At 39.4% G+C, this 13,819-nt stretch overlaps 1 protein-coding gene across 6 annotated transcripts in view; it reads right to left on the bottom strand.

Moving 5' to 3' along the window:
* The window catches only part of rims1a (regulating synaptic membrane exocytosis 1a), a 78,238-nt gene that overhangs the window by 41,195 nt on the left and 23,224 nt on the right, over nt 1-13,819 (bottom strand). For 5 of the 6 annotated variants that reach the window (XM_084392087.1, XM_084392089.1, XM_084392091.1 and 2 more), the window contains exon 4: nt 11,662-11,679. The exons of the other annotated variant lie outside the window; for it this stretch is intronic. In XM_084392087.1, coding sequence (XP_084248213.1) covers nt 11,662-11,679 — 18 coding nt within the window. The remainder of the gene's footprint in view (nt 1-11,661; nt 11,680-13,819) is intronic. 6 annotated transcript variants of the gene reach the window in all.

Here is a 13,819-nt window from a genome sequence, read left to right on the forward strand (position 1 = left end):
TGCATTATAAGTGTTTTGGCCTTCCACTGTACTTGCAGGGTGGCCATCACATGCAGGGAAGAGGCGGTCTGCAGTAGCACAGCCGCCCCATCATTGAGGGTAATGAGAGAGGAAAAACTTTTTCTGCATATTTAGACATGTTTGGCTTGCCATATTGGCGCCAATATGCTTCCATAGAGCCAAAGTTTTTCACACACATCCAGGAAGGCATGGGGGCAGGGCAAGGCGGTTACGCGTCACACTGCGCCCCCAGAGTAACCCGGGAAAGCATGGCCGTCAAGTCTGAATCCAATTCAGCATGGGCACACACACCATTATGGGGAAGCTCAGCATCATCTTCATTTCCAGAGCGTAACAGCCCTCTCTCTGATGCAGCGATCGACATCTGATCCTCACCCTGGAGCCCCGAATGAAATGCTCGGTCCCTCATGAGAAGGACCAGCAATCCCAGAAAATAAGACAATAAGACAGACAGACCATTAGAGATTTCAATTCAAACAAAAACTAGAATGACATTGTGCGTGCCTAAGTGTGACAATTGGTTCGATTTAACCAATAATAGCCTAATTCTTATATAGCAAAAATCTGGTTCCAGCTTCAACTTCATAAACAAAAACAGTGGCTATATGCTCTATATTATTACAAACAACAATCCCAGGGGTCTGTGAGAGAAAGATAGAGGCCGAGGCCATGAGAGGGTCAGTCTCACCCTTGCAGCTAATTGGGCTAATTATCAAGCTAATTAACATCTGCTAACGATCAGAAAAGGCCTGTGAGGCTCTATGTCCAGAATAGGTTTGTTTGAGATGAGCAAAATCTGCGCAGAACTGATCACCAGTGATCAGCGCGAGATGCATGCCGGTTAGAAATGTGTCCGAGTGTGGTCCGCCTGGCTCTAATGTCATGCTGATGTATGTAAAAAAAAAACTCTCGTGACCGCAAGGCGGATGTGTTGGATTCTGCAGTTGATCTCTGACTGCTCTGATCAAACGCATGATGGGAAACAACTTGCTGACGACACAGCTTAATGCTCATTGGTTTAAACAACCATGATGTATTGTTCTCTTTTAAAAAGTTTGATTTTAAAACTCTGATATCATGTTTTTATGTGTATAAATTATGAGCAAATATTCCCAAACTTTCTGACAGTGTGATGTCTATATGGGTTATGTGTTGTCATTTTATTTCAAAAAATATATATATAAACATATGTCTGTATTAAAGTAAAAAATATTGATAAACACGTATTTGGAATGGAATTAAATAAAAGTTACTTTGGGTGTCTTGTTCATTATATTTATTTTCAAATAAAAGCAATAGAACTTAAATTGCATCCAGTTTATTACCAACACTGTGCACGATCGTGAATCCTGTGAATCCTGCGATATCCGCCTTTGATCTCGCAGGTGTAGGATCCGCTGAGTGAAGAAAGATCTGTCCGTCTTGCCTGCACTTTTTTCACTCCTCCCCTCACTGCAGCCGCCAACTCTCGACTACATTTCAGGCGAGGCAAGGCGCATCTCAAACAAGCCTAATCTCTCTTCCTCTCAGCTGATTTCAACTTCAGATAAAACAATAACTACAGCTTCACCCAAATCTCAAGACAACCATCACATGAACAAATCTCATCAGACCCAAAAGAAATTAAACTCTACAGATATCCTGTTCAAATCAATTTAAGATGAATCACCTATAAAAAAGAAAAAGAAAAAAAAAGAAAAGTACAATTAGGCTACAGGATAGGTGTAAGGATTAGGATTACAGGATAGGTGCAAAATTCTGTTTAAATAGGAAAACCTGCTACAGCATTCTCTCTCTCACCACCTCGCTTTTCATTCTCCAAGGATCAGTGTGAAAACAGCAGAGAAACACGTCTTTTTCCAAGGTGTTAAAGCTCTGTGTTGCTGTTTGAGTGGGACAGTGGATTTGAAATAAATCTGTCAAATTCTGTCTATTTGTAACCATGGAACAGCTATAGGGAGCACCGAGACTTTTCACGTATTGACTTTTTATATGCTGTAAATATACAAAAATACATATTATATGATATATTATTTATTTATTTTAGATAAAGAGCAATAAATGAACAATATCAACACATTACAAAAATGTCATAGAGACATTCTTCAGTGAATTGCCCATCTGCATATGTGTGCTTTATGTGTGTGTACAAAAGATTGTTGTTTGTGTCAAACCGAACTCTGTCCATGAACAGATCCAGAACCTCTCGTTAGAAGGAGATTTCCAAACGTGTATATGCTGAAATTGACTAATCGATTGATCATCAAAATATCATGAATATGTCCAATGGCTCTTCTCCATGCAGCACCACAATGTGCCCCTCACATCTCACTGGAACAAACTCCTGAACTCCAGTTTTGCAAAGGCTCTGCTGATACATTCCTCTCAGTCGAAAATCCGATGCAACACTTGTTTGTATGGTTTCTCTGTCTAAATCACTGAGCACACTCAACAGCTGTGGTTCACATCTGGTGGGTTGCAACAAAAAGGTGTTTTACAGGTCTGTTCTGTTGAAGTCAAGGTAAAACCTAAGCTAGAAGTAAGTAATAAAATGCAAGCAACTATATAATGTAATGCATAGCTGAGATAGGATAGCAAAATAAATACACTTTTAAAAGGTAGGAGAAACTGTACACTACCGTACAAAAGTTTGGGGCCAGTATGTTTTTTTTTTAATCATTTTTTTAGATAAATATTTTTATTCAGCAAGGATGCATTAAAATGATCAAAGGTAACATTAAAGACTTTTACATTGTTGACTTTTTTAAATATATGCTATTATTACGGTTCCCTTTCAATGCAACTCGCGTTGCGTCGAGATGACGCTGTGGGAACGCTCTGCGTGATTGCGTCGTGAAGCACTTGAGAAATCAGTCCAATGGCGTATAGGCGGGTGATGTCATGGCAGGAAGCTATAAAGCGCACCCAGACCAAACATTGTCAGCTTCTGTGTCTTCAGCAAGTACTCTGTGTGAAACTGTCTCTGTCTATTTATTGTTGTTTGTCCACAAGCATATTATATATCTAGACAGAAATATAATGGCGAGCAAACAGCATTTTGGATCGTGTGTTCCTCCTTGCCCTCGCTTCATTACGAGTGGGTATACACGCGATGTATGTGTTGTTTGTTTGGGAATAGAGCATAAACTCTAGTAAAAGGGGGCTGACAGTGTTCATTCATACTGTAAATTCCCAATGTACAACATATGCACTATCGAGAGTTTTAGCTCTGCTCCTGTTGGCTTTCTTCTCAAGGGAAGACAGTCAATAAAGATTGTTTGGCCCGGATCTCGCGTTTGCCGAGGCAGCGCGTAGATTATGGGTTAGCAATAAAGATTCTGTGACTCGATCTTGGATCTCGTGTGTGCCGAGGCAGCGCGTAGATTCTGGGGCTGCATGAAGCCTGGTTCACACGGCAGGATAATTAGGCCGATTTTAGCCCCGATTCACCCCTTCCGACAATCTTAAGGATGCTCCGATTATCGTAAAATAATCTGATCAGATATTCCTGCCGTGTGTGGTGTGTTAAGACTGCTCTCATCTGCTCGGAAGGACGTCGGGACCGCTCCGATCTCAAATCGGGGATATCCAACATGTTGGATTTTTTTGGCCCGATTTCTCCTTGTGTGTGGTGTCCCCCGGGGACAAACGAGCACGCAGCCTGTGGACTGTGGGTGTAGCCAATCAGAAAGCGAGGTGACGAGGCGGCGAGGAAGCACCGGGAAACAAAATCAAAACAGCCGGCGGCATGGCGTACCAGAAAGTCCGGTGGACGTCGGAGATGGAGGTTTTTTTTCGGTTAAAAACAAACTACAAACTATCGCCACGTACTGCATCCTATTCGTCCGCCATGATTGTTTACTCTGAAGTCATGTTTGATCTCGAGGTATTTTGCGAGATTTCCCGTCTGACCTGGGAATGCTCGGGAATCAAATCGGTTCGTGTGTGATGTGTTGATTTTGCCGTGTGGCTGCGCACCACACACTGTACGACCAAAACTGTTAGACCCGTGATTTTTTATCGCCGTGTGTGGGGTCTCTCAGGTTTGGAAAATCGGCCGACAATTTTAAAATCGTCCCGTGTGAACCAGGCTTAAGAGTCCGAAGATTACGTGTCTGCAATAAAGATTCTGTGACTCAATCTCAGATCCTGCGTGTGCCGAGGCAGCGCATAGATTACGGGGCTGCATATTAGTGCATAAGAGTCTATGTAGTCCCCAAGGTGGTGGAGCTCATATGGAGTTGAAGACGTGGCTGTACGGCGTCTGTACGTAGTTTCCCTTATTGTTCTACTTCCGGGAGTTCTGGAGTACAGAGTTATGGAAGTGTGGGTTCCGTGGTGCGTTGGAGCAGGAGGAGTATGGCCGCTTTGTAGCCTTGAATTAGGGGTATCCCTACAAGAGGTGTGTGATGCGGCAGGCTGTTCCTTTCCGCACACATTCGTCGAGTTTACAATCTACAGGGTTCTCAAGTTTTATCAAAAGCTTGGAGTGAGATCACATGCGGTTAGGGGAGGAGCCCTAATGGAGCCCCGCCCCCGCCCGTCCGTCCCCGCCCCCCAATTTTACCCATTGTTCATAATTAACCACCACAAATTGAAATTATAACAATTGGTAAATCTGATAAATGACAGAGCAATTAATCCCATCAAATATACTCTTAAATGTTATATTTCAAAATTACAAATATACAAAAATATAACAAATTGCTCCAAACAGTTTGGAAAAACAAATCTTTTTGCATTTTGAATGTGTCTAGTCGTAATGGTATAATGATTTATTGTGTGGTGGGACATTGTGAACAAATGACATAGTATTAAGGTGTGTGTGTAAGTATGGCCTGGTAAACCTTACATTATGGGGACAAAATGTCCCCACAAGGATGGCAATATCCGAAATCCTTGTTCGTGTGGGGAAATTTTTTGGTCCCCATGAGGAAAACGGCTTATAAATCAAAAAAGTTATGTTTTTTTGAAAATGTGAAATTGCAGTAAGTTTTCTGTGATGGGTAGGTTTAGGGGGAGGGTTAGTGTAAGGGAATAGAATATACAGTTTGTACAGTATAAAAATCATTATGTCTATGGAAAGTCCCCATAAAAAATTAAAACACTACATGTGTGTGTGTGTGTATGTGTGTACACAAGAGTACACACTGCAGCTTATGAAATATGTTTTGTGTTGTAAGTGTTTGTTGCACATTTTGACGCCTTGATAACATTGATATATTTCATGTTCTGGCCTAAAAATGTTAGACGAGCTTTCTTAATTCCAACTTACCTTCTCCATCAAGACGTGTGTTCGCGTGATGTTGTTGGTTACTTAGTAACGAACGTATGGCGGCCGAGAATTTTCCGTCAACTTCCGTGTGTTCGCGCCTATGGTTCGCGCATCTATGTAACGAACGCAATCTGGCCGAGATACGTGCTGGCGGCAGGAAACTTCACTTTGTGTGCCTGCGCTCGTATACAACGTTATATATAAAGCTTGCAGGACAACTTGGTTGGCATTGCCTTTTCAGCGTGAGAAATACACGGTGTGGCGTGTGAGCGTGTGAACTGGTTGAATTGCGTGTGTCTCACGGCCAATGCGTGAGACTTGAGAACCCTGAATCTAGATTTGGGCTTCACTCCTGGGCCCCAGGTGATTCTGTCTTTGTTGTGCTTGCCTGATTTCATACAAGACAGACACTGGTCACTATGGTGGTGTTGGTATAGACGTTCCCACAGCGTCATCTCGACGCAACGCGAGTTCCCTTGAAAGGGAACGCCTCGGTTACGACTGTAACCTCGGTTCCCTGAAGAAGGAATGAGACGTTGCGTCACCCTGCCATACTTCCGGCATGCCTGTGATCGACTTGCTTCGACCTATCAGAAGTTGGCAGTGTTTGGTCTGGGTGCGCTTTGATAGCTTCCTGCCATGACGTCACCCACCTATATGCCATTGGACTGATTTCACAAGTGCTTCACGACGCAATCACGCAGAGTATTCCCACAGGGAACCGAGGTTACAGTCGTAACCGAGGCGTTAATATACTTTCCTGAAAAAAATTATCTCAGTTTCCACAAAAATATTAAGCAGGCTAGCAGCACAACTGTTTTCAACACTTATAATAATAGGAAATGTTTCTTGAGCACCAAATCAGCATAGGATGATTTCTGAAGAATCAGAATAAGTGTAATAATATTTCACAATATTACACCTATATTTGTTATCAAATAAATGCAGCCTTAGTGCGTATAAAACACACACACACAAAAAAACCCTTTAACACCCCCAGAATCCTGAATGTCTTTTGTTATTAAAATCAAAGGTCGTCAATAGAGATCAAATTAAATGTAAACATAAATGATTTTAACAGCATTGTTTTTCTTCTGTATGATAAACAATTTTGGTACTGTGTTGGGAACCAACTGAGATGATTTACCTTAACCAGGTCTGAATTTCTTTTACATCATGTAAATGCTAAACAACTGCTGAGCATCTTAATTTTCCACCGAGCCGTCATCTCACTCCGGCTGGCTGTGTTTGACTAGCAACTGAAGGCCTGCCATTCATCACCAGACTCCGCCTCTTCCTCCTTGTTAATATCATTTAATTTCCATCACTCGGCGAGATGCGGACAGGCAGGGTCATCCGTCGGTGTCAGGTCCACGCAAACGGGATGAATAAATGGGAGTGCTTGAGTTCTGTGAGTGGAGGAAAAGGGAGAACGCAGTTCACGCTTCCACCTCCGACAGCTTGATGAATTGGGGCGGCAACAGGCAGAGCTAGACCCATAATTCAGCATGTTATAAATCCCGGATAAGGATGAAAGACTGCCACAAAAGACATTACTGTCCATTCCATCTAATGAGCCAGTACATCAGCGCCTGGAGACGCTCACCCACCAGCCCTCTCGCAAAACACTTCTTCACCCGTCCCTCGTACAAAGACTATTCTGATTGTTAAATACGGGATCAATAGTGTAAATAATCTATTTCATCTCCCTGCTGATGTTACAAAATCAACTTTCACTCTTTCGTCACCGAGACATACATCTCGTGCTTGACAAGCCATCTGCGGATCGATGCAGTGATAAGTTTAGCTCTACTTCCTCTTCAAACATCGGACCTTCTCTGAATTAAGCAGATTGATGAGGTCTATGAATACAACGCCTCCCATGGTACCGACAGCCATTTGTGCGTATGTGCATTTCATTGTCACATTACTCGTCCCTGTAGACCTCAAACTCAAATCCCCACTAGCTGGATCTGTCTCGTATTTTCACTACAAAAAAGTCCTGCTGGAGGCCTGACGAAAGGCAGTTTAAAAAGAGAATGTCGTTCTCACCAGGGTTATTGTAGTTAACTAGTTAACTACTACTAAACATTAACTGAAGTAAAAATATAACAATTTTAACTTGCCAAGACAACGTTTCTCATTTTAATTTAGTTTAGCTTTATGTAGCCTACTAAAATAACTAAAATTATTGAAACACACACACACACATAATGGAACGACAGTTTTAAAAAGTGATTTTTCACTATTATTTACAAAAGGATCTGCATTTTCATGGGTTTAAATAAAAGATTTTTGGTATAAGAGACAGTAAAAAAAAAAAAAAAAATTGTGCATCAAAACCTCACCTTTCCTGGTAAAAAATGTACTTGATTTTCAAAAGTCAACGAATTTGCGACAACTGAATGTAACATTTTTGACAGTCTTCTGAGTAACTGTCAGTACTGTAGTAACTAAAAGAATTTATTTAAGCCACAAAATAAACTTCAATCCTTAAAAAAAGTATAATGACCTACTCAAAAAGCATTTGAAAAATCAAACATAGTTCACCCCTTACACACGTTGTCACGTCCGTCAAAAACTTGGGCTAGCTGTCGGTTGGAATATTAGAACTAAAAACATTGACATACTCTAACACACTCATAGGCATCAATCACTTCACTGAATTGCCGGCTAAGAAGTAAATAATTATTACCTTACAATTCCATATGTTTTCAAATTCACATCATTTGAATATCACAACATCGATGTCTGTCAAAAAATAAATAACGCGCACAATACCCAGTAGTATTTACGAAAAGCAGAGGTCCAGTGAGTGCACGCATTTTCTGGAAAACCCACAATGCCGGATGTTTTGACTAAATCGCTTTCCAAGAAGAGGGTGAACAAGGCGGCCCGAGCGGCTTCAACATGCTGTCTGTCAGAGACGATAACGCAAGTAACACTTAACGCACGTGAGTATAAATTTGCTCTTTACTCACAGAAATTGTCTCGGAATGTTAAAGAAATCTTAATCTAAATCAATCTTCTCAGTTGTTTAAAAGATTAAGGCAATTATTAAATTTGATAAAATGTTGTTTAATTTTCCAATAAAAGATTATATATTTTTACATGATTTGTTACATTTAATTAGGCTACCCCTTAGCGGATTCGGACTTGTGTGTGTATATATATACAGTGAGGAAAATAAGTATTTGAACACCCTGCTATTTTGCAAGTTCTCCCACTTAGAAATCATGGAGGGGTCTGAAATTGTCATCGTAGGTGCATGTCCACTGTGAGAGACATAATCTAAAAAAAAAAATCCAGAAATCACAATGTATGATTTTTTTTTACTATTTATTTGTATGATACAGCTGCAAATAAGTATTTGAACACCTGAGAAAATCTATGTTAATATTTGGTACAGTAGCCTTTGTTTGCAATTACAGAGGTCAAACGTTTCCTGTAGTTTTTCACCAGGTTTGCACACACTGCAGGAGGGATTTTGGCCCACTCCTCCACACAGATCTTCTCTAGATCAGTCAGGTTTCTGGGCTGTCGCTGAGAAACACGGAGTTTGAGCTCCCTCCAAAGATTCTCTATTGGGTTTAGGTCTGGAGACTGGCTAGGTCTGGCTGTGTGCTTCGGGTCATTGTCATGTTGGAAGACCCAGCCTCGACCCATCTTCAGTGCTCTAACTGAGGGAAGGAGGTTGTTCCCCAAAATCTCGCAATACATGGCCCCGGTCATCCTCTCCTTAATACAGTGCAGTCGCCCTGTCCCATGTGCAGAAAAACACCCCCAAAGCATGATGCTACCACCCCCATGCTTCACAGTAGGGATGGTGTTCTTGGGATGGTACTCATCATTCTTCTTCCTCCAAACACGTTTAGTGGAATTATGACCAAAAAGTTATATTTTGGTCTCATCTGACCACATGACTTTATCCCATGACTCCTCTGGATCATCCAAATGGTCATTGGCAAACTTAAGACGGGCCTTGACATATGCTGGTTTAAGCAGGGGAACCTTCCGTGCCATGCATGATTTCAAACCATGACGTCTTAGTGTATTACCAACAGTAACCTTGGAAACGGTGGTCCCAGCTCTTTTCAGGTCATTGACCAGCTCCTCCCGTGTAGTTCTGGGCTGATTTCTCACCTTTCTTAGGATCATTGAGACCCCACGAGGTGAGATCTTGCATGGAGCCCCAGTCCGAGGGAGATTGACAGTCATGTTAAGCTTCTTCCATTTTCTAATGATTGCTCCAACAGTGGACCTTTTTTCACCAAGCTGCTTGGCAATTTCCCCGTAGCCCTTTCCAGCCTTGTGGAGGTGTACAATTTTGTCTCTAGTGTCTTTGGTCAGCTATTTGGTCTTGGCCATGTTAGTAGTTGGATTCTTACTGATTGTATGGGGTGGACAGGTGTCTTTATGCAGCTAACGACCTCAAACAGGTGCATCTAATTTAGGATAATAAATGGAGTGGAGGTGGACATTTTAAAGGCAGACTAACAGGTCTTTGAGGGTCAGAATTCTAGCTGATAGACAGGTGTTCAAATACTTATTTGCAGCTGTATCATACAAATAAATAGTTAAAAAATCATATATTGTGATTTCTGGATTTTTTTTTTTAGATTATGTCTCTCACAGTGGACATGCACCTACGATGACAATTTCAGACCCCTCCATGATTTCCAAGTGGGAGAACTTGCAAAATAGCAGGGTGTTCAAATACTTATTTTCCTCACTGTATATATTAAACTACACTGTAAAAAATGAATAATTTTTAAAATAAATAAATAACTTATATCATCTTATATAAAAAAAAAGTTGAAAATTACTTATTTTGATGAGTAAAAGTAACGTAAAAACAGTTTTTTTACAATCTACAAAAATTTACAAAACTACACAACAAAATGACTAAAACTTATATTCAAAATCAAAATATTAATAAAGACTATAATAGTATCCCAGTGATACACTAAAACAGCAGTGGTTCTCACTGAAAGACTTTGGTCAAATGTCCCTGTCAATGAAGCATCCACAAACCAGATGCAAAGGAGGAGCAGAAAGATCAATACTAATCATTTCATGGTGTCGCTTTGAGGTGGTGGGCAGTGGAATGACACATTGCTGGTGTTTTCCAGTAGCACTGAAGTTCTAGTGTTAAAAAAAAACCAGCACCAAAGCCCAGCTTGGCTGACCATAGTCTAAAATGGATCCTTGGAAAAGAAAGAAAGAATGAGAGAACAAGAGAGGCGAGTGTACCGCCTAGGGAAAATAATCTGACTTCAAAAACAGCAGCACTCAGAAAGAAACGCTTGGCTAAAGAAGAAAATACAGATATTACCAAGAGGCCTGATAATCATTGGGATAATGAGCTCTGGATTGAATTTACAGGGATCTTTTTGCAGCACTGAAGTGTATGGCACTGTTCTGATTAACAAATGCAGCTCTGTGGGAGAAGGCACAGTGCATGGACATTTTAGTATAGCAGGCCAAGCAGGACATACATTCTTTTAACACATTTTTAGGCCCTGAGATCACAAATAAAGGGTGCTAGTTTGCTTGTGAAATGTAACAAACTGCATAAAATGTGTATTGTGGGTGATTTATAAACAATAATTGTATACATAGGTTACACATGTCCATATTTAAAGGACGCTTCTGCATGTGGTAATTGTGAGCCAGTTTTAGCCATGAAGCTTTCACAACATACCTGGGGAATTCAAGTATGACATTTACTCCATACCTATAAAACATGTAGGCCTATATGACAATAAATATATAATTAAATAAATAATATACACTAGCGTTTTTGATCCGTAAGATTTTTAATGTTCTTGAAAGACGTCACCAAGCCCACCAAGGCTGCATTTATTTTATAAAAAAAACTGTAACATTGTGAAATATTATTACAATATAAAATAGCTGTTTTCTATTTTCATACGTTTTAAAGTGCAATTTATTTCTGTGATGGCAAAGCTGAATTTTCAGCATCATTACTCCAGTCTTGAGTGTCACACGATGCTTCAGAAATCATTCTAATATGCTGATTTGGTGCTTGTGACTATTTTGTAACATTATAAATGTCTTTACTTTTGATCAATTTAAAACTTTAAACACAATCCTCATGAGAGTAAGAAAGCAGATTAGCTCCAACATTTTTTGTACAGAATCAAGTTGCACGTGCTTCCATACACATAAAAATTGTGCAGGTAGCATGAAAATAAGCCATAACGAAGTTTTTACTAATTAACATAGCAAAACTCAAAAGAACATAGATCCATTGAGGAGCTTGTGTGTGAATGAGGGGAACGAAGGTAAGAAAAGATAAGAGTTCAAACTGCACAGTGACAAAGAGAATAGAAAATGCTAACCACTTTGTCCTCCTTCTTCTCCAGCATCACAGGGCATCACAGTGAGAGAGAAACAGGATGGTCAGTCGATGGTGGGAAAGAACAAGAGAGAAAAGTATGAAATGACAATCAGATATGAAAACAAACCATTTAGATCCATAGTGGAATAATAAGCAAATAACAGATCTACATTGGCATCAGCAGCATCAAAGCCATCAAAATACCACTTGTATTGTCCAGTTACAAAACAAAAATGTCTTGGAAAGTTTTACATTAAATATTTTGGATTTATTCACTTTTTCCTGACTAATCTTTAAGGAGAGATCATGCAAGTGTGCACTTTGTGATGGTGTAAATTTGCAGGTATGTTGCCACCCACAGGGCAAACCTTGGAGGTGCAGCCTTTTGCACTGATATTTACTCTAAATTTCCCCATGAATGATTCCCAGTGAGAATAAAGGTAGTTCATGGGTCACTGAAAACAAGAACACAACATCTGCTAAGTAGGTCCTACTGCTTCAGAGCCACCATACTTACATACACACAGACACTAAAATGCTACTACTGTATTATAGCTTAATACACCTGTACACTGATAAACAAATGCACAATCAAGGCAGGTGTGCACACTGTATGATTTTTTCATTCCTTTATAGAATTTGTAGATTGCTCATTGTTCATAGTGAACAAAACATCGCCATGTACAGATAAGAAAGCTGTTGCCATTTACCATAATGCTGTTTGAAGAGTAGACCTACTCTAGTACGATACAATTTACTGTGTAAAGTATTTGAGTAAATGTAATTAGTTACTGTACTTAAGTATCTTTTTGGCAACTTTGTAGTTTTACAGAGTATCAAATATAACTTCGCAACTTTTACTCTCTACTTGAATACATTTTTGAAAAAGTAATATGTACTCTTTATTCCAATACATTTGTGAAGAGTAATGCAATTACTCATTACATTTTGCATGGCACCTAACTATTTCTCCAGCAGTTTATTTCTGCTATAAAAGAAGTGAAATCGCCATCTAAGGCATTGAAGGTACCTATTTCTTGTGAGTTTTGCCCTTACTCATCCAAACTTGTCAACATAGCTTAATGTGAGTGCATTAGCAGGTAGTTGCTGAATCGCAGGTGTTTCATATATGAGATGAGGACATGCCTGCAGCCAAACAAAAAGCACATCTAGTGCTTTCATTTTACTTACCATGATTTTATTTATCCGTTATATTGAAGAGACCTTTTTGAAGGATATCGGTTTACTAATGCCTTGTTTGAGCACTTGAGCTAAACATAGTCTTGATTGTCTGTAGACGTTTAAGAGGCTGTTGTGTCGACCTTGATTTATTGCAATATTGAGGAGTTCAGTTTTATTTCGATTTTAGAAAATAAACGTTATTGCTCTCCTCTCAATTCAACTGTTTCTTATTTTTCACTGACATGTCTCTTTAAGCCTACATTCAGTACAAGTAAAATACTTAAGTACTGTTAAAATCAGACAATATAAGACTTTTACTCAAGTCGTATTGGTTTTGGTGACTTGTAAATTGTAATGGTGTCATTTTTGTTGTAAGGTATCTGTACTTTTGCTCAAGTATGGTATAAGGTACTCTTTACACCTCTGCTGATAACCTATATCTTACAATAACTGTTGTTAATTACTCTGTCGATCCCACTGTCCGTGAGTGGGGATACAAAAATGTAAAATCAAATGGAGGTAAAAATCTGTAGTTTTCACGAAAGCTCCAGAGCTGTCAAAAGTCCGCCGGATGACGCATTCAAGTAAGCATGAATTTCTCCGTCCAAGTAGCATGGAGAACTACGGAAGCGTATTGCATTCACTTGAGGAAAAATAATCTACTCTGTTTTTATGAATTAACGAGTTAATTATCTCAGAATTACGAGATAATTTTTCATGAAAAAATGTTTTTGCTCTGTTTTTCTGAATTAACGAGTTAATTATCTCAGAATTACGAGATAATTTTTCATGAATAAAAAGTTTTTGCTCTGTTTTTCTGAATTAATGACTTAATTATCTCAAAATTATGAGATACATTTTTCTTGAAATAAAATGTATTTGCTCTGTTTTTCTGAATTATTGAGTTAATTATCTCAGAATTATGAGAGAATTTTTCATAAAAAATATATGCTCTGTTTTTCTGAATTAATGACTTA

The sequence above is a fragment of the Rutilus rutilus genome (genome assembly GCF_951802725.1).
Source record: "Rutilus rutilus genome assembly, chromosome: 20".
In the NCBI taxonomy this organism is placed as follows: domain Eukaryota; kingdom Metazoa; phylum Chordata; class Actinopteri; order Cypriniformes; family Leuciscidae; genus Rutilus; species Rutilus rutilus.